The sequence below is a fragment of the Mixophyes fleayi genome, chromosome 1 (genome assembly GCF_038048845.1).
Source record: "Mixophyes fleayi isolate aMixFle1 chromosome 1, aMixFle1.hap1, whole genome shotgun sequence".
NCBI classification, from domain to species: Eukaryota; Metazoa; Chordata; class Amphibia; order Anura; family Limnodynastidae; genus Mixophyes; species Mixophyes fleayi.
In genome coordinates, this window is record NC_134402.1 from 239746502 (window position 1) to 239773651 (window position 27150).

At 38.2% G+C, this 27150-nt stretch overlaps 1 protein-coding gene and 1 long non-coding RNA gene across 4 annotated transcripts in view; one reads left to right on the forward strand and one right to left on the reverse strand.

Annotated features, from left to right (window-relative positions):
* The window catches only part of PAX5 (paired box 5), a 207988-nt gene that overhangs the window by 95225 nt on the left and 85613 nt on the right, over positions 1 to 27150 (reverse strand). For all 3 annotated transcript variants that reach the window (XM_075208201.1, XM_075208185.1, XM_075208192.1), the window contains exon 6: positions 8356 to 8531. In XM_075208201.1, coding sequence (XP_075064302.1) covers positions 8356 to 8531 — 176 coding nt within the window. The remainder of the gene's footprint in view (positions 1 to 8355; positions 8532 to 27150) is intronic.
* LOC142152016 (uncharacterized) overlaps positions 24662 to 27150 on the forward strand; it is a 42280-nt gene continuing 39791 nt past the window's right edge. Inside the window, exon 1 of the long non-coding RNA XR_012691286.1 lies at positions 24662 to 24751. This is a non-coding gene — a long non-coding RNA (uncharacterized LOC142152016). The remainder of the gene's footprint in view (positions 24752 to 27150) is intronic.

The following is a 27150-nucleotide window of genomic DNA, read 5'->3' on the forward strand; positions in this document are numbered from 1 at the left end:
GGGAAAATAACATTGAAAGGATGGAACTTGATAAGAGTGTACATCGCGCCTACTGTGTCCAGCTATTTTAAATTATTTTTAAGATAAATTTAAATATTTTTCAATGGGTAATTAAATGATACAGAAATTATTTCTATGGTAAAAATGGCGTGCGTGGAAAATAGGCCGGATTCTGACCTTCTGCTTGGACTGTTCTTCTGAATCTGGTGCAAGGCATAACATCTAGAATCAGGGATAATGAAATGTTTGGGTTTTCAAGATCTACTTCCCCATGATCAGGGCCGCTGAGAGGGAGGGGGGGGGGCAGGTACTATGTACCCGGGCCCGGGTGTGCCAGGGGGACCGGGGCTGCTCTGGCGACTTTTCTTTTTTTTCTTTTTCCCTTCTTTTTTTTCAACATTTTTTTTTCTAACAACTCTTTTTTTTTCTTACGGTCCCAGGGGGGGAAGGGGTGTGCGGTTGTGGCTCTGCTTCTGATGGCCGCCGGGTCCGCCAATCCAATGACGTCACGCGAGAGTCCCTTGCTGTGCTCTCGCGTGACTGCTTGTTTTGGGTGAAGCTCACAAAGATAATAGTTGGGCCTATTCAAACTAAGCATGCCTGCGTATGTACGTACGTGCGTGCATGAGTGCGTGCGTGGTAATCTCCAATGTGGCAAGGACTGAAGTGAATGACAAAAAATATCTTTACAGTGCTGCGTAATATGGTGGTGCCTTATATACCAATCAGCCACAACATTAAAACTGACAAGTGAAGTGAATAACATTGATGATCTCATTACACCTGACAATGGAATATATTAGGCAGCAATTGAACAATCAGCTCTTGAAGTTGATGTGTTGGAAGTAGGGAAAATGGGTAACCGTAAGGATCTGAGTGACATTGGCAAGGGCCAAATTGGATGGTTAGACGATTGGGTCAGAGCATCTCCAAAACGACCAGTTTTTGCGGGGTGTTCCCAATATGCAGTGGTTAGTACCTTCCAAAAGTGGTCCAAGGAAGGACAACCGGTGAATTTGTGGCAGGGTCATGGGCAACCAAGGTTAATCGATGTGCGTAGGGATCGAAGGCTATCCCATCTGGTGCAATCCAATAGAAGAGCTACTGTAGCATAAATTGCTGAAAAAGTTAATGCTGGCTATAATAGAAAGGTGTCAGAACACACAGTGCATCGTAGTTTGCTGCGTATGGGGATGCTTAGCCATAGACCTATCAGAGTGCCCATGCTGACCCCAGTCCAATGCCAACAGTGCCTACAATGGACATATGAGCACCAGAACTAGCCATGGAGCAATGGAAGAAGGGGGCCTGGTCTGATGAATCACATTTTCTTTTACATCATGTAGACAGCCGGGTGCATGTGCCTCGTTTACTTGGGGAAGAGATGGCACCAGGATACATTATGGGAAGGAGGCAAGCCAGCAGAGACAGTGTGATGCTCTGGGCAATGTTCTGCTGTGAAACCTCGGGTCCTAGCATTCATGTGGATGTTACTTTGACACATACCACTTACCTAAACATTGTTGCAGACCAAGTACACCCCTTCATGGCAATGGTATTTCCTGATAGCAGTGGCCTCTTTTCACAGGATAATGCACCCTGCCACACTGCAAAAAATTGCTCAGGAATGGTTTGAGGAACATGACAAGAACATGACAAGAGTTCAAGGTGTTGATTTGTCTCCAAAATCTTAATCAGATCGATCATCTGTGGAATGTGCTGGAAAAACAAGTACGAGCCATGGAGGGCCCATCTCGCAACTTACAGGACTTAAAAGATCTGTTGCTACCATCTTGATGCCAGATACAACAGAGCACCATCAGGGGTCTTGTGGAGTCCATTCCGCTAAGGGTCAGAGCTGTTTAGGTGGCACAACCAGGACCTACACAATATTAGGCAAGTGGTTTTAATGTTGTGGCTGACCGGTGTAAGTAATCAATAATAATAGCAATGAAAATAATATTTGTCTTAAGTTACCTGCTTATACTTGGCTGCTAAGGGTGACTTGGATTTGCCCTCTACATCCAGCTCTAAACTGCAAAGGGCAAGTCTTACTTACAGGGTCACATTTGAGGTCACATATATATGCCCACATCGTGATGTCACAATATGCATGTGCCCACTAAGCAGTGAAAATAGCAGATATAGGGAGAGGCTTTTTCAGAGCCTCAATTTCCAAATCGCCTGGCTTAGAAAAGCTTTGAAGCACCCTCATTTGAACGGAAGTCGTCCCCTTTTTCTACCAAGATTGTTTGATAATTGCCTGCTGATTGTATTTGATTAGCAGGCAATAAATAACCTAGTAGTAGATAGGGGAAATAATGGCTCAGATCTCACCCCCTGGCTTTATAAGAAACTGAGGCAATCTAATTTTTTTTTAACTTTATGTTTTATTTAGCAGATGTGATTTACATACATAACATAAATGGAAAAACAATCACAATCACAGTGAAAAACCACATACATAACATAAATGTAAACCAACCACAATCACAGTGAAAAAAACACATAAAATAGGTAACTAAACCGATACAAACTGGAACATGAAATGGCATTGATATTATGTGGGAAGGTGGTTGGGGGGGCGGTCATCACTGATAGGGATCATGAGCTATCGGGATAGTCAGTGAGGGCATAACTTAATGAAGGGTTAAACAGACAGGGGGATTGTCAGAGTATTCAAGTGGCAGTCCGAAAGGTGAAGGGCAGAGAGCTACATGTATAGCCAGGGGGCCCAAAATTTGGGTGAACTTATCTTCTCTTTCATGCATGTGGTAGGTGACTTTTTTCATATGAACAATAAACCAAATGTAGAACTTCATTGAAGAGACGCGGGAAGAGTCAATCTGCTTCCACGCCTTGGCAGCCAAACAGCGTGCCACAGGCAGTGCATGAGAGGCCAGCTTTGTTGAAGGAGTGTCAATATTCTGGAGAGGGTAACAGGGGAAAAAGGACCACGGTCCCTTCCTAACAGCACATTGTAAGAGGGAGGATAGAAGGTTCCGGACTTTATCCCGGAAGGGAGAGATCTTTGGGTAGAACACCTGAGCGTTGAGTGTGGTTCAAGTAAAACTACTAATCATTTTAGGATTGTAAACTTGAATCACAGAGGGGTCCCTTATAGCCACAATTCTAGAGCCTAAGTTAGTGGCCAAAAGCCTGTCAGCCTTATCACCCATTTCATAGTAAAGCAGATTCAACCCTTTTAGCTTAATGAGATAGGAGAAGATTAAGCTCTCCTCAGACAAAAGTTATTTTCTTTAAAGTGTTGGAATCCGGACTTTATCCCGGAAGGGAGAGATCTTTGGGTACCACCACCAGAAGTGTAGAAAGATGCCCCTTTGTTCGCAGACCTGCAAGCAATCAGAAGAGATAGCTGGGTACATTTTAGAGAGGTACCATCTAAAATAAACTTTATAGGCAATTTCTTTGATCAGAGTAGAGATCAATCTAAAGGCCACTTTAGATCTGATGGTCTCCCAGCAGTCCGCACAGGTCCCAGTCCCACTCCCTCTCATGTCTGTTTCCAGAGTCTAGTATGTCTTTGAGGAGAATATTATAAAGGGGTGAAATCATGCCTCTCCATAACAGCGAGGTCAGACAATATATAATCAGAGAGTGCCAGTAAAATATCTCCAATTTTATTTTAGCAAAAGAGGCCTGGGCTAGTTCTCCTGGTATACGGACTCTTAAGAGGTAGTAATATAAACTCCTAGATATTTCATCCTCTTCTTTTGCCACCTAAAATTGAATTGGGAGGTAAGATTTTGACTTTCGTGAGGGGGAAGATTGAGGAGTAAGTCCTCCAATTTAGAAATATTCAAGAGGTTCTATGACAAGGGCAAAAATTAGAGGAGAAAGGCTCTGGCGTGTGCCATTACTCATAGAATTGGGGTCCAAAGGTGAACCATTGACCATAATCCTTTTAGCTTAATGAGATAGGAGAAGGTTAAGCTCTCCTCAGACAAAAGTTATTTTCTTTAAAGTGTTGGAATCTGGGCTTGGGTTCTAGCTGTTTGAGTTAGTTAAGAAGATAGGTTTGGCGAGACGCTTCTTTTTGGATTTGGAAGCCAGGACTAGAAGCTGCCCTCTGATGACTGCCCTATGGGAGATATCAGGGGTATCATTAGTCTCAAAATATTCAGAGAGCAGGTATTTGAGATGGGCAACTGAGCTACAGACATGGAGAACTCTCCAGGTAAATGTAGAGGGTCAGAGTGCGAAAGAGGAAAGGTCAGAAGAAATCAGGGCATCATCTGACATGTTATGTGGTGAATTTTGGAGTTGAGAAGTTTAAGGGTAAGATCGTGGCTGAGTAGGACCATGTAGATTTTGGAGTAAGTATTATGGATGGTTAAATAGAAAGAGTAATCCCTGGCAAAGGAATCAGATATCCACCCCGCGTCACTTAGATTCTTGAGTTTCAAGAAATCTTGCAAAGCTTTAGAGTACGCGATATCCTTCCATTCATGTGGAGTGCCTTGGGGGGAATGGATCTATCTAGATTTGAGGTAAGGACGGTATTAAAGTCACCCTTGACAATCAGCTCTCCGTGCTTAACATGAGACAATAAGGTGCCCAATTTTTTGAAGATTTTGGGCTGTCCCGGGTTCAGGGCATAAACATTCACAAGAGAGCATTGTAAATTGTTTAACTTGCCAATCAGAATAAAAAATCTACCCTACTTCTCCTTATGGAAATCAAGGAGGTGAAAGGGGAGGTGAAAATAATCGCCATCCCACGTACTGCTATTTGTAATCACATGTACATGTATGGTAGGTGAGCGGAAATCCGTGAAGATCGAGATAGAGATATTTGATAAAGTGTGTATGCTGAAGGAAAATCAGATCCCCCTTCAAGGCATAAATAGATATATGGCATTTACTATGCTTTTGAGGTGAGTTAAGCCCCTTTTACATTATAGAATACAATGCATACAGTAATGAGCAAGTTAACGGAGAAGGGTTTGGGAAATGAAACATGGATTTTAATGGCAGAATTGAATGACCTAAGAGGACAGGGTGGCCTGATGACCTGTGGTGGGCAGCAAAGGAGTAATGACGGAAAATATTAGGGAAATTGACGATGGGTGGGGTGTCACCTGTTTACAAAGCTGGTGGGCAGAAAGGACAATACCATGGGTATCTGAGGGCCAGCTGTGAGGTGAAAGCTCTGTGGTGAGTATGGGAGACAGCAACTAGTAAGTGGACATGTTTATGGGTGTGGGCAGGGAGGAGTAAAGAATTAGCATTTTCAAAGTGGGCATGGAGAAAACAACAGGTCAGCAACATCGGGAGAGCAACATACGAGAACAGTTACAGTAACGCTTTTGCGAGACAGGCCTGAGGTCGGCAGTCAGGAAATATTGAAAGAACAGCAAGTTCTGTCTAAATGAACAGTGGCACCAGCAGGAGTACATGTGTAGTATAGAAAGAGAGAGATAAAACAAAAAACAAACAAAATACAGGGACAACTGCAAAACAATAACATGATGACATAAAAGGGTCTAGTTGTGATGGGAGCTCAGGTTAGACGGCCAGAGGGGAAAGCACCAAGGAGGGGATCTCACTGTCACGGAGCCTGAGTTTGGAATAGGCCTCGAAGTCGCGCTCTAGATAGACTTACACCCAGAGAGGTGCAGAGTCTAACGGTAGAGCGGTATTCACCAGGGATCCCCACAAAGGAATATGGACTTAGCGTCTCTCTATCGCAGGTCATGGTCCTCTAAAGGAGATTAGAGCAGGGTGACATGGAACCGTGGAGTGGAGCAGGACTGCTAAAGGATAAATGCAGAGGTTCAGGTGAATGGCAGTGAAACAAAGCATTGAGGTCTTTTGAAAGCGAATAGCTCAGAACAAGACTAATCATGAGGCATGAGGTTCATGCAACAATACCGCAGGTCTTGATCATGGAACAGGTAACACAGGATACCCACATGCAGACGGGAGCCAGAGAGAACAGTGTCCTAAATGGTAAGGAGACCTGAAGATCTGGCAACTTAGTAGATTAGCAAGTGCTGTAATTAGCAGAGCTGGCAGGCAATTAGCCAATCAAGAGAATGCAGGAAGTTTTGAAAAGACCAGGGGGTAAATGTATCAATCTGCGGGTTCTTCAACACCCGCGTGTTCAGCCTCTTCCGCGATTAAATTTCAAGCGGCGCTGCATTGTAAAGGGTTAATGATGCTGAACCAACATAGAAGGCCTGTGTGGGAACGTATGGAGCTCAGGAAGATTGATGGGGTCGCACCTGCAGCATAATACAGAGGGGAGTCCTCAAGTGGAACCACGAGCCACACCTCTAGGATGCCACACAGACTGTAAAGTAAAGAGGGATCTCCAGCTCTTGATTGCAGGGAGAGTCACAGGCACCATCCGGTAAGGTGGTAAGCCAGGTTAGTGCAGGCACTGAAGACATACAGACCAAAGGTCCCTAGAGCAGAGACTAGGCACTGCATAATCACCACGAAATAGACCCATGGGTAGCAGCTGAAGTTCACCAGGATGGAGAGGTATGTGTTAAATTCCAAAATGAGGGGGAATCCTAGCTAAAGGTGAAAAATTAGTTCTTATTCCATGGAGAGATGCATGCACCTAAGATGGCAGCCAAGCCACGCCCCCTAAAAAATCTAATTTTAAAGAACACAGTTTGGGTGCCCATACTTTTTTTTTTTTTTTTTTTAACTAGAATGTAGGGCTTCTAGTAGAGTCATGATTTAGCTCCTCCACGTTGCTTAAGAAAAAAAGGGACACCTGTGTTTGAAAGGGTGACCCCTTTTTTTTCTTGTCTTATGATTAATCATGGCCTTCTGAAAAAAAGATAAGTATGACTGTTGTGGGCACAGCACAGAATATTACTGATATTGTAGCTGGAAAGTTATGAGCCCAAAAGTGCCATAATATGTGCAGTACAGGGGTGCAAAATGCCTCAGCAGTGAAGGGTTTAAAAGAGGGAAAACCACCACTAAATCAACCAGCAGGCTCTGTTCTGTTTGCCAAGGATAACACAGAAGGTTCTCCATACTCTTACATGTCCTTTGAGATTCCTCTCTGGTAATTCCTGTGCACAGAATGATTACATTAATTCATTAACCAACTTATTTATGTAATTGATAATTAAATAACTATAGCTGTGAGATAGATAGATAGATAGATAGATAGATAGATAGATAGATAGATAGATAGATAGATAGATGACTTTGCAATCCCTCATACAGCTTATGGAAGTTCCCACATTTTATTAAGCATGACAACTAGACAAAATAATTATTGATGAATTTAATGTATATAACAGAATTCACCATTTTCCTGATACCTGTTGCACACGCATGTTTCATTGTATTTATGTTTAGTAATAGGTCATTCAATTTACAACTCTTTCTTTAAAGAAAATATGATAAAATACACTGTAAATATATATATGATTATGTATAGCTGCTGTGTTCCACACAATGTCCACATACTAAAATTTAATTATTAAAGAAAATGATAACAGCTAGCACTCAGTGCCTATCTTTTGTCAGTTTATGGTAAAGCAGAACATGCTCTGTGATTGGCTGGTAACTGTGGATGTAGCTCTGGAATGGTGATAATCTTAGCAGTGGAGCTGCCTTTCTTCTAGGCAAGCCAAAAACAAATGGAGTAGAGAAATATATTTCTGCTTTGCTTAGCTGCGGAACTAGCGAGCTGTGGGCAGGGGCAGTCTGGGCTAGAGGGCAGAGGGGCATCTGCCCACTGGGCCAGTGCCATAGTGGGCTACCTTGGGGTGGGTAACTGAGCTACCTACAATTTTTTTCCTTTCAAATGTTCCTAATAGGCTGCTGAGTCGAGTCTTACCCCCTGGTCTAAAATATTCCAGCCCTTCCCTGGCTGTGAGCCCCAGTGCAGGGAGGTGGGGAGGAGGCAACTGGGGCACCCAGCCTTCTGCATCTGCCATGCAGCGGGCCCCATTATCTCCATGGGCCCTGGTGCACTGTAAGCAATTAGCTGAGACAAACTGCTATGCCATGAATACCAACACCAGCATAAAAGTATTATTTTTCTTTAAGTATGTACATTCTGTTTACCACAACAGATTTGAATTTAGATAACCAGGAAAATACAGTTACTTTTTATTTTAAATAATGACATACATTTTCAGTATTTTGTAATGATGCTAGTAAATCACTAACGTTTATAACGTTTTATGTCCTGTTTACATACAATATAGAAAAACATTGCTAGAGACAGTTTAATTTATGCTTAAGGTGTTATCAAAGTCACATATTCTTTCATTTCTCAAGGCAAAGTGACGTAAAAATGAAAATAAAAAAAGATATAAACTTTATTCTAAATTATCAGCTAAAATAGTAATAATACCTGTTCCGGTTTGATGGGTTCACCGGTTGTAAAGATGTCAGTGTAATGTTGCCTCTCAAACACCCGATCCAATACTTCTAGTTGTTGCTGAGTAAAGAGGTCTCCTCGCATTTGTTTCCGAAGGAAATCTCTTCCTGGAAGCGAATGGCCATTTGGTATGGGAGATTCCTGAATACCTTCAAACAAGAATGTGTATTTTAACACAAACAGCAATAAGAAATATAACTAATATAATAACTAAAGCATCACAATGCTAGTGATCAGAAATATTTCTATATGTAATTTCCGTAGGAAGACGCAGCCTCATTTTGAGCAATTATTACATTGACTCTGGTTCATGCAAAATTCTCAGGTCTTTGTAATGCTGTGTAATATTTATTGTCTGATCCAATATTCTACAATTTATTAATAATGTGAACGTGCATCAAATGATATAACTATGGCATTTCCCACTGTTGTTGCTAAATTCAAATATATACATACCATATTGTGCCCCTATGTTTTAAATGTTGAAATATGTATTGAAAAATAAAGTGACGCTAAATCCTTCTTAGAAATTAGTCATTTTACTATGAGTGAAGCAAAATTAGATATTTCCTATATTCTAATGGACCAGAGCCCCAGTGAATAAACCATAGAGGAAATGGAACAGTACTTGGAATATTTGGATCACATTGCAGTAGATTTATAAGAGCCTCTGCACCAGAAAATAAGTGTACATGATTCTGCACACAACTTACTACATACAAAAACAAATATGAACCTTTTTTTCTCGTCCTTTTTGTTAAAATCTTGAGGCTAAAAGGGGGTGTTAAGAACAAAACTTCTTAATTTCGAAGATATTGTTGTGACGTTTGCAGCCTCCAAATAAGGTGCACAGTTAGGTACAGTATGGACCTGGACCTGGGGCCTGATTCATTAAGGATCTTAACTTAAGAAACTTCTTATTTCAGTCTCCTGGACAAAACCATGTTACATTGCAAGGGGTGCAAATTAGTATTCTGTTTTGCACATAAGTTAAATACTGACTGTTTTTTCATGTAGCACACAAATATCAACTTTAAATTTCAGTGTACAAATAAGCTATCAAGTATTTGTGTGCTACAAGTCTGCTGCCTCAAATATAACACTTACAATCCACATCTGACTAAAGTCATGGCCAAAAGCTTTGAGAATGCCACAAATATTATGTTTCACAAAGTCTGCTGTCTCAGTTTTTATGATGACAATTTGCATATACTCCAGAATGTCATGAAGAGTGATCAGATGAATTGCAATTAATTTCAAAGTCTCTCTTTGCCATGACAATTAAATTTATCCCCAAAAAACCATTTCCACTGTATATCAGCCCTGCCACAAAAGGACCAGCTGACATCAGGCCAGTGAATCTCTCGTTAACACAAGTGAGAGTGTTGATGAGGACAAGGCTGGAGATCACTCTGTCATGTTGATTGAGTTAGAATAACAGACCTGAAGCTTTAAAAGGAGGGTGGTGCTTGAAATCATTGTTCTTCCTCTTTTAACCATAGTTAACTGGAAGAAAACACATGCAGTCATCATTGCTTTGCACAAAAAGGGTTTCACGGGCAAGGATATTGCTGCTAGCAAGATTGCACCTAAATCAACCATTTATCGATTCATCAAGAACTTCAAGGAGAGAGGTTCAATAGTTGTGAAGAATAATTCAGGGCATCCAAGAACGTCCAGCAAGCTCCAGGACCGTCTCCTAAAGTTGATTCAGCTGTGGGATCGGGGCATCACCAGGGCAAAGCTTGCTCTGGAATGGCAGCAGGCAGGTGTGTGTGCACCTGCACAGACAGTGAGGTGAAAACTTTTGAAGGTTGGCCTGGTGTCAACAAGGCCAGCAAAGAAGCCACTTATCTCCAGGAAAAATATCGGGGACAGACTGATATTCTGCAAAAAGTATAGGGATTGGACTGCTGAGGACTGGGGTAAAGTCATTTTCTCTGATGAATCCCCTTTCAGATTGTTTGAGGCATCTGGAAAAACGCTTGTCTGGAGAAGGAAAGGTGAGCGCTACCATCAGTCCTGTGTCATGCCAACAGTAAAGCATCCTGAGACCTTCTCAGCCAAGGTAGTGGGCTCACAAGTTTGCCTAAGAACACAGCCATGAATAAAGAATGGTACCAAAACATCCTCCAAGAGCAACTTCTCCCAACCATCCAAGAACAGTTTGGTGACGAACAATGTATTTTCCAGCATGATGGAGCACCTTGCCATAAGGCAAAAGTGATACCCAAGTGGCTCGAAACATCGAAATTTTGGGTCCATGGCCAGGAAACTCCCCAGACCTTAATCCCATTGTGAACTTGTGGTCAATCCTCAAGAGGTGGGTAGAAAAACAAAAACCCACAAATTCTGACAAATTCCAAGCAGTGATTAGGGAACAATGGGCGGCCATCAGTCAGTATGTGGCTTAGAAGTTGATTGACAGCATGCCAGGGAAGAGGTCTTCAAAAAGAAGGGTCAACACTGCAAATATGGACTCTTTGCATAAATTTAATGTAATTGTCAATAAAAGCCTTTGACTCTTATGAAATGCTTGTAATTTTACTTCAGTATAACATAGCAACATCTGACAAACAGGTCTAAAAACATTGAAGCAGCAAACTTTGTGAAAACCAATACTTGTGTCATTCTCAAAACTTTTGGCCATAACTGTACTATACAGAGAGCATTGTAATGACCTATATATCATAAATAGCACATTCTAGTGATCTCTATATAATACAGATAAATTCCACTGATCTGTATCAGTAGAATTATAAAATAAGAGTAGTGATACAATTTAAGTATCTAGTGACCCGTTCCCAATACAGAGAGCATCTTAATGACCGATATACAACATAGAAAGTGTCTTAATAAACAATATGCACGACAAAAAACATTCCAGTGACCGATATACAAAGAAAAACAAATTCAGAGAGCATCTTAATCCCCAATATACATAACAGAGAGCATTTTAATAAACAATATATATACATTCTTGTTATCTCTACACAATACAGAGAGCCTTCTAGAGACATTTATACTTTTATTATACAGATCCAAGGCCTAATATATTTTTGCTATACAGATTCCAGACCTATGGGGGCTTTATTATACAGACCCAGATTTTTGGTGGCATATATAATGCAGATTGCAGGGTTAATGTGCTCAAACACATAAAATAGCTTTGTGTTAATTAATTTTTTTCAGCCATGCTAGACAAGGGTATTTTTGTGGGGTTTACATCATTTTAGACTGATGGAAAAAAACAACATATCCGAATGTATTTTTGTTCAAAGTTTCACTTCTTCAATTGTTATAAAAAGCTCTTGTATCTCTGCAAGAACCATCATTGTTGATGCTGTCAAAAGTTATTCTGCAAGGAGATTCCATCTTGAATAACAAGTACATATATGATAATAATTTGTGGAGGTGGGGTTGTTTTGTTTTTTGGTGAGAAAGAGTGGAAATATTTTATTATAAAACAATATATTAAATGTTGTAAAGGTTGTCAAGTAAAGGTTGTAAAGGTTGTGAAGAACCACGTGTAATTTGCAATTGGTTTCCTGTACAATGCACATAAAGGGGACCTACTGTGTACTAATGTCTATCTTCTACTACATTTCTGTAACCCAAGCCTAGCCTAAGTTGAACACAAACTTTAATATAATATTGATTTTGGAACAGTTAATTTATTCAGACAGGCCCACTGTAATGACTTAGGCAAAATGTTTTGTCAATAAAATGCACAATTAGCCACATTAACATTGAATATACAAATATAGTAATAACACAGTAGGAAGCTTCATTAAGTATTATATACATTAATGAAAACTGAAAGTAGAAGTCAGTCATATGAATTCATGTAAATTACGGTTATTCCATTTAATGCAATCTGGAGACTGATAGATATATTTTTGCTATAGTGTTTCCCCAAAGTTAGATTTACATTTCTGGGTTTGATAATATGACTGTACATTGTGATATCAAAGTGTAAAAGGGGCAGACAAGGAAACATATTTGCCAGCCCCAAAATTATTCATTCAGAACACAAGGATCTCATAATACATATGGTTAATGTAATTAGGTGGCAAAGGGGAATTATCTGCAGTTTAGTAAAATTCCAGTTGCTCAGCCAATAGAACTTAAAACAGGACTGTCTAAAGTGCCACAGATAATTTGCAATTAGTGGAATTACGTTTGCAATTAGTACTTTCCTCTGTGTATTATTCTCTACGTGCTTGGTTCTACAGCTATGGCAAAAGGTAGTGCTGCATTAACAGAACAGCTGTCTGTACTGATAAATATGTATCTCATTGCAAGTGTAAATGCTGTGGTCCAGATCAATTTAATTATGTTTTCAATGGTGTAAAATAAATTAGAATATGTATGTAATAAATGCAACACAACTCAAAACAGGTCATTTATGATCATACAGAACTACACAGGCACATCATAAATGCCAATGTTTTATCTTTTGTAACTGTTTCTCCAAAGCACACAATTAATGTGTGAAAATGCCAGGGGCTTTCTAGGTGCAAAATATTTCCCCTTCTCATAGGAGTCGCTGTGGTGAATCTGACTGTTACTTGCTAAATACAAATTAGCCATTGTAATATGTCTGTTTCTGCACCCAAATGCAAAAACAGTATTTATGTTGTAGGAGAAGATGAGTTTTAAGGGAGAATGTGTTTATAGGGAAGAACTCCTGTGGCTAGGTTTACTAAACTGTGATTTTGGAAAAGTGGAGATGTTGCCTATAGCAACCAATCAGATTCTAGCTTTCATTTTGTAGAATGCACTAAATAAATAAAAACTAGAATCTGACTGGTTGCTATAGGCAACATCTCCACTTTTCCATACCCGCAGTTTAGAAAATCTAGCCCCTAGTTTCATGAATATCCCTAGAGCCTTTTTAGAAGTAAACAGTAAAACATTTTCAGTTTTCAAATTCTGAGCATTCAAATAATTAAAAACCTATTTATTATGTTGTTATTATCATCATCATCATCATTTATTTGTATAGTACCATAATATTTTTTTTCCAGTAAATATTGCATCATTGAAATTAGTCCCTGTCCCATTAGAGCTTACAGTCTAAATTCCCTACCACACAAAGATGCACACACACGCCATTTTTGCCAGCAGCCAATTAACCTAGAGGTATATCTTTGCACAGATATTAAAAAATTACAACAATTGTGGTTTGTACATAGGTTTTAAGTTTCAACAGGCTATATTGAATTTTTACACACTTACATTAAAATACTAAAAACTTAACTGCTTGGCTATTTTCACATTGAAAAATCCTTCTATAGTCCAAATATTGAAACAGTAGATTTTTTTTCTAATTATTTATAGTTACTGTGTGTATTATGATGCCTATTCCAAGAATTGACTTTCTCTGGTTATAGGTTTAAATCAGTATTTAACACACTATTAACTCACTACAACATACATATGAACATTAAATCATCCTAAGGACACATCACATGTTGAAAGACTCTAATACCAATAGTCTCCAACTATATTACTTTGAGCCTCAGATAATTGCTTTACTTCACAGGAATGTGCCAACTAATTAAGATGGATGCTACCTATGTCGTTTAGAACCTTAAAAAAAAAGAAATGAATTATCGCTAAGAGCAAAAAGGGTATTTAGGAATGAGGGCCAATTTAATAGGAGTAATTTGCTTTAACTGTGTCCTGAGATGTTGTAAGATCATGTTTCATCATGGTAATAATTACACAGTGGTTTATGTGTATGTTGTAGGTTTTCTTCCAAATAAAAAAGCATACAGTACAAAAGGACAAATGTTAGGGCTGGAGTATGTATGTATTTCAGACTCCCATTTTTTAAAATATTTAGAATAATGGACATTATTAGAATAAGAGAAGACAATAATCAAAGAAGGAAAATGGGATACCATCCTTACTGAAAATATTGAAGCATCCCACTCCCTGCTCTGCATGCTTGTTCTAGCTATAGACACCAGCTTCCATAATATAGGACCTGTGAAGGGTCATTGGCACTGTCATATAGGGCTGGATGATTGTGATCAAACAAAGGGATTATCAATGCAGAGGTTCCATCTTCAAAATTGCTTTATCAACAGCTCAGCACAAGGGCTCATTTATGGGGTAACATTAGTTCTTTCATCTCTATAAATACAAGAGGGGAATTGTAATGAGAGACACAGCCACAAGTTCCTTTTAGCTAAACAGTCTAGAGATGAATTAAAAGGTTACCTTTGTGAGAACATGATCCTGGATCTGTATTATCACCATTTTCAGCATGTGTTTACCCAACTATTTAATGAGGATGGAGGCCTAGATAGTGCTGTCTTTTTGTAAATGACACCATGCATATGCAAATGTGTATCATTGCCTGACCGGAAGTGAAATCCGGTTCATTTAATTCAGATCTTTTGGATAGGATGGTTGTCCCAAGTAGTCATACATGGTCGAAATTGTCCAAGTTGCCTGATATCATCTCCTTATTTATGGTTATTTATGGTTGAATTTATACTTTTCAGTTCACCATCTAGGGCAACATAGCAGAGATGCCATCAAAATGAACTTTAACTTGGAATTGGAAACTTTTGCAACTATTCACATTGGGCTACATTTACAAACCAAAATGTGTATCAGCAGCACATTCCATTGTGCCCAAATGTTCCTTTTTATTAACCGTGCATGCTTACAATCCACTTAGCACTGCCGCTGGAAAATTACTGTGTGCCTACTTTTGCTGAAATTGTGCCTGGTGGACATTTCAAAGTACTTCTTACTTCCTTGAAGACCACACTATGCATTAATTTCAACATATGATTTTTAACTCCTAATATATTTCTTGCTTCAGCCTTGGAACAATGTCTTAAATTAAACATGAGACTGAGGGGAGGCAACAGAACCATATTTATTACATGTCTATATCATATGCTTTTATTATGTTGGTCAAAATGTGCCTAAAAATGTGATTTCCCATATAAAGTGGCCCTAAAAAGTGTAAAAGACATTGAAAATATCAGCTGAGCCCGGATTACTTTCACTTCAAAGAACATGTAAAAATAGTCTTTTTGTGAACAGAAAAAGGCTGCCCCTGTGCCCTATTCATCCCTTGAACCTCATTTAAATATCTTGTGAAATCTTATTTTTGCCTGTGGTTTCAATACCAGAAACAAAAGTGCACTTAGGAAGCATTAAGCAAGGTACGGCAGTATTTGCCTAGCTCGTCCCATCACAAGATGTTACATTTTTTGATGCACAAAACTATCTGTTTTCTGTAAAAAGTGGCACATTCTAGCAAAAGTAGGATCATGATGTGCATTCATTCACTTGTATAATATTTACCTTGCTCTCTAAGAGAATATGTGGGAATAAACCATAGCAAGTATCCCAAAGCATAATAGAACTCCAGAACTTTTCACTTTGGGAAACAAGCATTCAAGCCTGTAGGCATCCTTTGCCACATACTGCCATGTGCTTACCTGCTTTTTGAGAACAGATTGAAAGATACTTCATTTGAGTAATGACTTTTTCCATTGCTCATTAGACCACTGCCTGTGTTTTTTGCATCACTTACAGAAATGCATTTTAGTTGTAAAAAAGGTTTATGCAAATTAATTCAACAATAGTAAAATTGTTAAAATTCTGTTAAAGAATAACTCTCTGTTAAATTCTCAAGACAGTATTTCATTATGTGGTCTGTTCACGTTCCCAAGTGATGTCTCCATTCAACAGATTCAAAGTTAGTAGTCTATTTTGCCTTGCACGTAAAACCACTGCATGGACATCCCAGTTGAGTAATATGTGCTTTTGTCAACAGTGGACACTAGATGATGTCTTTCCAGACTTTCCAGCAAACATCTCCTTAACCTTTATGCGTTGCGAAACATGAACAAGACATTGAACAGGCTTCTCTACATCATATCAATGTTATTCAGATCCCTTGCTCAAGATGATTCACTTCTTCTCAAAACTCAGCAGACCCATCCTCGGGAAAGGCAAAAAGGTAAGCAATGGGTTCTCTACCAATTATAATAGTAATATTGACACAGTCCTAACTCCTAGTGCAAACAATATGAGGGATATTCAGAATCCAATATAGTGGTAATGTCCAGCATAATATAAATAAGTGGTATTTTACCAGTTATAAATAAACTGGCTTTTGAGATGAGCCGCACAGCTCTGTGTGCATGTCCACTTGCGATTAGAAACACATGGTAAACGGAGAGTTGTTAACTTGGTAATGAAATTGATGAATCAGATTATATTCATCTATATATTTGGGCATTTGCTTGTATTTTTAAATATACAATTGTTTATTAAATCGTTATATATTGATTTTAAGCTTTGCGCTATTTTTTAACTCCTTTTTGTACCACTGTGTTTAGCAGGACCCATAGTCTGTACAGAAAGCTGCAACTTGAATCAAGAATTTTAGGTTCATTAGTGCCCTCTTATTTTGTTGTTTGTGTTTATCTCCACCAATTAGTTTGCTGGTGGTACCGTCAGTAGATATAAAAAAATATAAACAAATACTGTGCTTTCCTTTAAAAAAGAAAGATAATTTAGAAATGAATATCTTTTTCATCCTCCGAATGTCACTCTAGTATGTCACATTGTTTAAAATCTTTAAAATGTCTACTTTTACTTAATGTGTCTTAAACTCTATGCATAGAATATCAGTGACCTTAGGGAGGAGATACCAGCAACTAACAGGAAAGAAATATATCTTAAAAAGAAAGAATTTATTTTAAACATGACAAATAACACCAGTAGTACAGATTCAAAAGTGTTAATTTAGTACTGGGGGTAAATGTAACAAGCTGAGAGGTTTGAAAAACCAATCAGGTTTTAGCTATCATTTATTTAGTACATTCTACAAAATGATAGCTAGAATCTGATTGGTTGCTATAGGCAACATCTCCACTTTTTAAACCCCCCCGAGAAAATCTGAGCTTGATACATTTATACTGTTTGTTTTTTTTTACAGATTAAAATGGATTGATTTAGAAATACTATCAACACAATATTGATTTCAACATGAGAGAATTATTATTATTATTATTATTATTATTATTAATAATTCTTTTTTGTAATCTTTCTACCAATATGCCCCAATTCTTACTAATGCACTCAGCCTAACAAAGAAGGAGATCAACAGCACAGTGAAACAGTTAACATGTTCCAAGTTCCAGTATAAAACTAATATGCTAGTTGCAACCACACAAATATTTTCAAAATAAATTACTTTGTTTCTCTGGGATCAGTACGATTTGTTGCAGATAAAAAAAATATGAAACAAGGGAAGGGAAAAAAATAGATATATCATCAAAGATCCAAAAATACTTTTCATTTTGAGGCGATATCGCAGCATTTCAGAGACGCTGATGGAGTTTCAGCTCATTCTCTATTATCCATTGAAAGCAGCCGGAGCCAGAAGCACACTGTACTAGATTGTATTCCTCATAAGATGGTCAACGATATATATATATGATCTTCAACCTCTATTGATTGACCAATTTCACAAGCAAAGACTGGTGAAATGAAGCTGAAATGAACACCTTGCTTTAACTCATTGAACCTATCAGGCATGAGTTAATCTCACTGCCCAGTGTCTCTGATAGAATTCAATTGATCAATCATGTTTTGGTGATAGTACCATTTCACTGCTTTATTGCTTCTTCATTTCAAGGCTTGACCTGTTAGATATACGAAATCCAGCTCTACTCCTAAAAGATGTACACAGATCACAGTCTGTGTGCTATGGATTGTTGTTTATCCATGCATATCTGGACCCTATGTTAAACAGGCAAATTGAAAGCACAAGGAATTCATTTAAAATTATTTGCTTCTGATTTTTTTTTTTTTTTGTGTATGATTCTTTTTACCATACAGCATAATATTTTATATATCTTATATAGTACTACTCTTCTGGTCTTTACTACTTGTGTTTGTGTTGGCCTTTCATTATATTTGTCGAGTTTTAGATGCTGCGCATTGTGTAATTTTTGAATATTAAATAATCCCATCTTGGGCATCATTGTTTCAGTGTTTTAATAACAATTAAAAATAAAATTAGGAAGTTTTAGCACTGATCAACATAAAATACTCTGTAATGTGGAATTAATAAAATCAATTTAAAGCTTTTTCTTAATTAAATAAAACAGACAATAATGGAATACAATAATTGAAAGCCCCAATCAGAGGAAGGATATAAGAAGATTTCGAAATATCTGTAATATCTCACAGATCACTGTCACATCCATCATATAGATACTGATAGAGTATGGGTTTCCTCCGGGTGCTCCGGTTTCCTCCCACACTCCAAAAACATACTAGCAGGCTAATTGGCTGCTGGCAAAATTAAACCTAGTCTAAATGTATTTGTTAGGGAATTTAGACTGTAAGCTCCAATGGGGCAGGTAGTGATGTGAATGACAAATATTCTCTGTACAGCGCTGCGAAGTTGCTGGCGCTATATAAATAAATAGTGATAATGATGATGAGTATGGCACAACTGTGAAAAGCAAAAAAAAAAAAAAAAGAACAGAAAAGGCACTCCAGTCTCCAAAGGAATAATTAATTACAATATAAAAATAAATAAAAAATTATTGAAAATGTATTAAATTATAAACTATCAAACACTTCCCAACGTACGTTTCACCAGGCAAAACATACGTCAGGAAGTGACATCACTTTTGACATCATGGAACCCGGCAGTGGCATCTGATGCCGGCACATAACGCCGGAGACGAGAGTCCCATATTAATTTAACTAAAGAATCATATACGCTTAAGGCACTATTTATGGAGGATCCGGTACCTCTGAATTAGGTATTAAAAGCCTGAGGCGTATTTGTAATAAGAAATATGTTAGTAGAGCGGGCACTATTAAGTATGATATTTGCTAATTTGGAGTAATACTCAATATTATGTATCTTTTGGACTCTGAAAGTAGGATTATTCCAAGGAGTGTAACGATAATAATTAGGGAATTGATGCTGGAATTGGAAACATTTTATATCACAGCTACATTCAATCTGATACAGTATATTTATACGATCTAGGCATTACATACTCGGTGATAATGCTATACCCTCAAGTTTGGCATTGAAAATCTGAGGTGTATAGATAGGATAATAAATGCACCAGCAAAGAGGATATTACCCTGGATGATGCTTGATAATCTAGAGTGAGATTTGATACTATGTACTATGTACCACTTAAGCTCTTGAAATAGGATTAATTTTATAAGTCTAGTACTAAACTAGTATATAATTACAGCTGATGCTGAATTTTGAAGCATACTATACCATATATTATCTGTGACCAATTTTAGGGAATATCTGAGTAGAGCCATGTATATAGCACTTATTACAACTTGGCACTAAGCATTAATCATTGGTATATTATGATAAATATAAGCTTTACATGGCAATCTGTATGAACTACATCCAAAGAGATGGGAGTATAATTCAGTACTATATTCAATTGGGGCACAGGAGTTATTGTTGGTACGGACTCCATAATAGTGACATATATTGACTACTCTACCTTGGAAGTATAATTAGCATTCATATATATGCCCAATAAGATTTGCAAATACTACATTTGGGACTTTGTCTGTTGTAATTTGTGGGCAAGTAAGAAACTCAATACCCTGTACTGACTTAGACACCTACTAGAGGTTAACTACCAGTTGGAATCTGATATACACCCCCATATAATATAAGGGATTAATACGATTAAGTTATGCTCTTATAACTGAAGATAACGCCACTGTAGGGTTCCTTTGTTATAGATTTAAACATACAACACTCACACACGTCATTTTTTAATCTTTATTTCGCCTTCTTGTTTGATAGTTTATATTTTAATACATTTTCATTAAAAAAAATATTTTAATATTGTAATGAATTATTCCTTTGGGGACAGGAGTGCCTCTTCTGTTCTTTCTTTTATTTGCTTCTATTATGAATATTAATATATGAGAGTGCACCTCATCTGTGTAAGAAGATGGTATTATCCTGTTATTAACAGATGATAGTCCTATATCTGTGTGCCACCACACCCTCTTGTCTGTTGTGACAACTGTGAAGAGCACTTGTTAGGGAAGCCACCAAAAGGCATATGACAACACTTACAGCTACAGTCTTCCATGGCAGAGATGGGAGAAATTATCCATGAAACAACAACAGCCTGGGCAGTTCACAAATTCACTATATGGGAGAGTGGTAAAAAGAAATCTCACAAGGGATGTCACCTAAAAGTTGCCAAAAAAAGAATGTTCGTACCAAGGAGAGGAATATTCTATGAGTGAGGGTTCTAAATAGTTGACCTAAATGGAAGATGTTATATTTTACACAAGCCTAATACTGCACATCTTTCCAAGAACACTATCCCTACCATGAAGCATGGTAGTGGGAGCGAATGCTATGAGGATGCTTGTCTGCTTTAGGGACTGAAAACATTCTCAAAATAGAGGGTGAAATGGTTACAGTAAAATGCAGACAAATATTGGATGAAAATCTGCTGCAGTCTGCAAGAGACCTAAGACTTGGGAGAATATATTAGAAGGACAATTACATGAAGCATACAGCAGAGGCCACTTGGGAGTGACTTAAATACAAGAAAATCAGTGCCCTGGAGTAGCCCAGTCAAAGTCCAGAACTCAATCCCATTGAGAATCTGTGGAATTGTCTGAATATTGTTGTTCACCAACAGTGCTGAACCAACCTGATACAACTCAAGCAATATGGAAGAATGGGAAAAATGGCATTGTTTAGCTGTGCAAAACTGAAAGCGACTTACCCAAATACACTAACTGCTGTAACTGAAGATAAAAGTGTCTTTACTAAGTATTAAAACAAGAGTGACTATGTATATGCTCAAAAATATCCTGGTTTTTTTTATTTGTAATTAAGAAAAAGCTTTAGCATGTCTTATTTGACATTAAAATTATTTTTGGAGGTAAGGATTCCTGAAAAAATCTATTATGATTACAAGATGTATGAAAATAACATTTTAAAAATGCCACAGGGGGTGCAACATTTTTATAGCCACTGCAAATAAAAAATTTAAAAAAAATGCTACTAAACTTCATTTCACATAGAGGTGCATTTGACACCACAATCAATTGCAGTTTGCTAGGAGCCTAACATCATTACTGTGCTGTTGTGGGCCCTGCAAGGTAATGTGTTTGTATGTATGTATGTATACAGTGGTCAAAGGGGGCTGATATGCGGTGGTATGCTGTTCTGCCACTTCTCCTACTGCTTTGAATGTAAAAACTATCAAATTCCATTCACTTACATTTCCATTACATTATCCATACCGCCACTTCTAAATTTCCACTTCGACCACTGCGTCAATTCACATTGATGCAATTATTCACCCCCTATGTGTAGGCCAGCTGCATGGTGCATAGAGGTACATGCAACATATTGAGACAAAGTCAGCAAAAACAACTTTATAGGTACTAGGGTGACCCTCTTAAATAAGGCAAAATAACAGTTATTGGGAAAGCAGGGAATTTAGTACAGGGGTTAGTTACTAATTGCTTACCTATAATGCATGTGAAAGGGTTAAAGACATATTATTTGCACATTCTGCCATAGTTGTATATTTTTTCACGTGGATCCTCTGGTCTATTGCCCAGTTTCTGACTGCAGGACTCCACACTGAAACACCTCCCCTGAGTTGCTGAGAAAAGCTGGCATCCATTGTAACCATAACAAACTCAATTGTTCTCAGCAGTGTTCCAGCAAATAGAGTCATTAATTACGGTCTCTCTCTCTAGCCTGCCGTTGGCTGGAATGGCAATCAATGTGAATCCACTCATTGCCTTCTCTCAGGGAGTGGAGACAGATGCCATGAAAACTAACAGCAGCCCAACAAGAACCCTGCCAGTAAGGCAGCAGCAAGCTGTACCTAGTAACAGTCATCATGCTGCTTCTGTGTGTGTGGCTACATTTATTTGGGCTGTATCAGCCATGGGGGAGGATATCCCATTAAGCGATTATTTTTATCTTATAACGTCAATTTACTTATACTGATTGGCTTCCTGCGGCCAAATATCAATTAAATTGCAAATGCCTGAAGAACCTTATTTTCTCTGTCTCTTCCATTTCTGCAACCTTTTTTTTCTCGCTCTCTCTCTCTCTGTTCTAACATAATTTAATTTATATCTGGTTCTATATCTCAAAAGGAAATCTTGTGAAAGGCCATTTGCCCTCTGCTCTGACTAGCCGAGCTGCTTGGTTCCCATCCACGCTCTGCACACCAGCAAACACAGTAGTAGCATCACTCAGCACAGATTGCATTATGTGCCTGTGATATTTGTAATTTGATTTTTAAATAACATCACATATTGTTGAGCATTTATCTTTAGTTCATTAACTCACTATCTGGTTAATGTTCCTTCCTTCTCCTTATACTTCATTTTCTACGGATTAGTTTATTAACCAGCTACACTTACAGCATCCCCAGAGAATGATTTCTATTTTTTTCCCTATTTTTTTCTGTGTTTAAATTGATCATCAGTGCACAATGTAATGTGTTCTAAATGATGTAAGCACTTGTAGGCGATGTTAAACTGAATTATCTATATGTTCTACAAACAGAGGCAATCAAAGTAACATTTGTTAATTATCTACACAGGACGTATATTAAAGCATTGACATTGAGGCTCAGGTCGGCAACAAATTAAACAAACTACAAAAAAGGAGACAGATCTTAGAACAGATACATTTTTATATATTGTTTTACAATTTAGAAATAATGACTAGAGTGCATTGTATTGACAATTCTGAGACTGAAATAAGTTTAAAGGTCAATTAGAGGACATCCTATGTAGGGCAGTCCCCCTTTATAGTCACAAGATCCTAGGGTAGCAGCATCTCACTTATACCCCATTCACACTGGCTGAAAAATCCGGGTTATTGCTGGGGCGAGCCCGGACGACCCGGGTCTAGGCTCAGTGTGAATGGGTCCCCTGCATCTACCCAGGTCGGATGACCCAGGAATTAGACTCTTTAGAGGTCTTTTGCAGGGTTATTCCTGGTCCCACCCGGGTAGATGTCAGTCTGAACAGTGAGACCCGGGTTGTCAATGACAAGTGTTAAAAAATAAAAAAATGAATTAATAAAAAGAATAACAAATGTCCACTTATCATAGTAGCCAGAGTGAAAATTATGCTTTTAAAGCGGCAATAGCAGACCCTATGCCTGGATTACATTATACAGGCGGTGGGTCCGCCTATTACTGATTTAATAGCATCATTTTCATCCTGGCTATTAGAAGTGACATAATTTCTTCCTGTAGCTGCAGGACATTCAGCGTGAGAAAATACGACCTGTCTATTAAATGATAAGTAGACATCTTTAATTCATTTATTTTTTTTGCAGACCCCGGTTCCGTGTGAACCCAGTCGACCCAGGAATTTGCCGGGGTGGGAGGCTTTGTCATCAAGCAATATCCCAGTTTCATATACCCAGGATACTGCTGGGTTGGCCATGTGAAAGGGGTATTACATAAAAAAAATGACTTAATGTTAATTTGTATAACTTATTTTTTTTATTTTATTCCTGTTGGCTGGACTATGTTAGACATCAGTATAACATGATACAACTGTGACATAAGAGGTCAGTGCGACATGAGAATCCAGAGATCATAGTTATTAAATTAGGGTTTATTTCTTCACAATACCTGAGAAGTTGTAAATACTTGCCTGCATTTACTTGCTGAAAGTCAGAGTGGAAGATTTTATTTGTTATTTTCCACAAAGAATTAGGGGCTTATTCAAAAGATAATTCCATTTTTAAATAATATCAATCATAAAGTTAATATTTATCTGAGAAATGTGCCTATGCTTTTCTTTTATTGTTGACACCCACAAAAATACCTTTTGTGGGTGTTTCTGTGAATCCCAATAAAAAAAAATTCTGGCTTTGTATCTTTTCAAAATCCAGTTCTAGTGAGGAAAGTGCAGCCAGCAGTGAAGTGACAGTTCTGTGCCCACGATTGTGACAATAAACTACAACTCCACTGTAAAAGTGCATCCAATAGCAGTCCTAAACAGTGCAGCATCTGTCTCTAATATTCATACATCCCAACTGTCCCTATTTTGAAGGGCCGTCCAGATTCGTGGCCCACAAAAGGGGGGGAGCTTAATGAGGAATATTGACAAATATGGCCATGTGTGGGCAGAGTTTGGGCATTAGTGGGTGGGGTTTGGGCAGGGCGGGGCTTATTTTGTCTCACTTTCAGGATTTTGAATGTTGGGAGCTATGAATATGTAACATCAACACCAGGCAGCCTGGATAGATCATCTAGTATTGAAATCCTACACATCCTGCACAGGGCTAAGAGCTACAGACAAGGTAACACAAAATGAAGATTGCACTAGTAGTGGGTGGGACATGCACTCCCTAAGCTGCATAACAGAGTCCTTTACCCAGAGAATCTAAACTATAATAAACTATAATAAAATAATTTAGCTCCACAGCAGGCCAAACATTGCTGTATATTCCAAGATAAAGCTCCTGGGTTCCATATTGTGCATACCAATATGTATAATTGGATCTAATATATTTAATATAATTCACTTGTCTGAAATAGACATTATCCTTTAATGACATTATGCAAAGAGCGAAAACAACCAGACAACGTTTATCAGTTTAGCGTAGTCAGAGGAATACAACAAGCTAATATCTGATTGCTTGCTCTGAAGTACACCACACATTCCACTTGTCCTATTGTATTAAATAACATATTTAGCCTTGGACTGGCCGTTAATGCTACTAGACCATGCACTTGTGGGCAGAAAATGAAGGAGGCTTTTCAAATATTCTTATTATGAATTATAAATGGGAGAAGCTATTTTATTTTTCCTCATGTGGCACGGAAAAGTATTTTCATCTCTGTATTTCATTGTAAATTTATATGTGTGTTAGATGAAAAACATACATTTTTACTAGATTTCCCAGTGTGCTATTTACAGTGCTTCAGACTGATGCTACTGATACAAAATGAACCATGTAACCTATATCCATGCACTCTGTTGTCATACACAAGTAAAATGTTACTCCACTTCTTCCCACAGTGCCCAATTCCACATCAAACTGTTTAGTAGCAACTGTAAGAAGACACACGTGTGGGTATATTTACTAAACTGCAGGTTTGAAAAAGAGGAGATGTTGCCTATAGCAACCAATCAGATTCTAGTTATCATTTATTTATCACATTCTACAAATTAACAGCTAGAATCTGATTGGTTGCTATAGGCAACATCTCCACTTTTTCAGTTTAGCAAATATACCCCTAGTGGTCTTATTTGCAGTTTAGCGTAAAACCAGTTAGAAGGTGCAATTTAGCACCTTGACAAAACTGTGTAGTAATACAGGGAGGAGAGTCAAATTTAAAATGTGCAGACAGATTTACAGTAAGGAGATGGGGTCATCCTAGTTCAACTCTAAATCACAGTGTAAACATAAACCTGCTCAGAATTTGTGTGCTACATGCAAAACCAGCCATTATTTTTCCTGCATACAAAGTAATATTGCATTTGCACCCTGCATTCCAGCATACTTTGTCATACTTATTATACCTATTTTCTGGAGCTCTCCTCCTAAAAAGTGTTGGGGGCGGTTCACGTCATCACAGCCCTGTCTCTGTTGCACAATGGCGCGCCATTGAGCAGCAGGATGCTGGCCATGGTAACGCGAATCAAGAGTTAGGAGCAAATCCAACTAAAGGATTGCAAATTCTCCACGCCCCCCTGGAAAAACCAAATTACGATACAAGGGGCACAAATGCAATTTATGTTTTGCATGCAGAGAGAAGATTGGCTGCATTTGTATATACAAATACTGGGCAGCTTTATTTTTACACTGGCATTTTAAGTTGAGCGAGGACACTCCACTCTCCCAAATCTGTCCGCACACTTTAAAATGCCGCCAACTCTGGTCCACACTGTCTCTTCTTACAATTGTTTCTAAGCATTTATTATGCTTTTATGGTTTTTTTTTAATATAACAATGCATATGTTAGGAGATTTAGACTGTATGGACTGATGTAAGCAAGTTTTCTGTACAGAGCTACGGAATTAGTGGCACTGTATAACTAGCTGATGATGATGATGATGATATTTCCTAACTTACTAATGTAATATACTCAGCTTGGGTGGAACTACATTGGTTGCCAGAAAACATTTTTATGCATGTCAGCGCTATTAAATATTGTGTAATTTTAATCTAATAGCAGCTGGAATATTAGATACTCTCAGATCCAGTTTACAATGTATTTATTAGCCAATAATAGGGATTAATTCGATTTTTATCTGGACCGGGAAAAAATATGATAACATGGGGCAGGAGTCTAGTGAAGTGCAGAGGAAAGACTTCTACTAGTTGAAGGGGTCTAGGCACAATCATTAATAAAATAATAGCAAGGGATGGAAAGTACACATTTATAAGGAGGTTCCTTATGTTTGGGTCTCATCCTACACGTTTAATGGTTTTGTGACTGCATCTGCAGTTCAGCGGAGAAGCGCTTTTTTAGGTGCACTTAAGGACAGAGATGATTTGCACTGATATATGACCAAAAGGCACTTGAAACTGCAGACCTGTGCATTTTGTGGCATATTTCAGAGTGTGCAAATGATTTCCACAATTCTATAGATGATCTAAAAACCAAGGCACATTAGGTTTGCAGTGGTGTATAGTAAGGGCAGAAAGTAGCCGCATATATGCACCTTGAAGTGCACTGAGCGGCCCTTCAG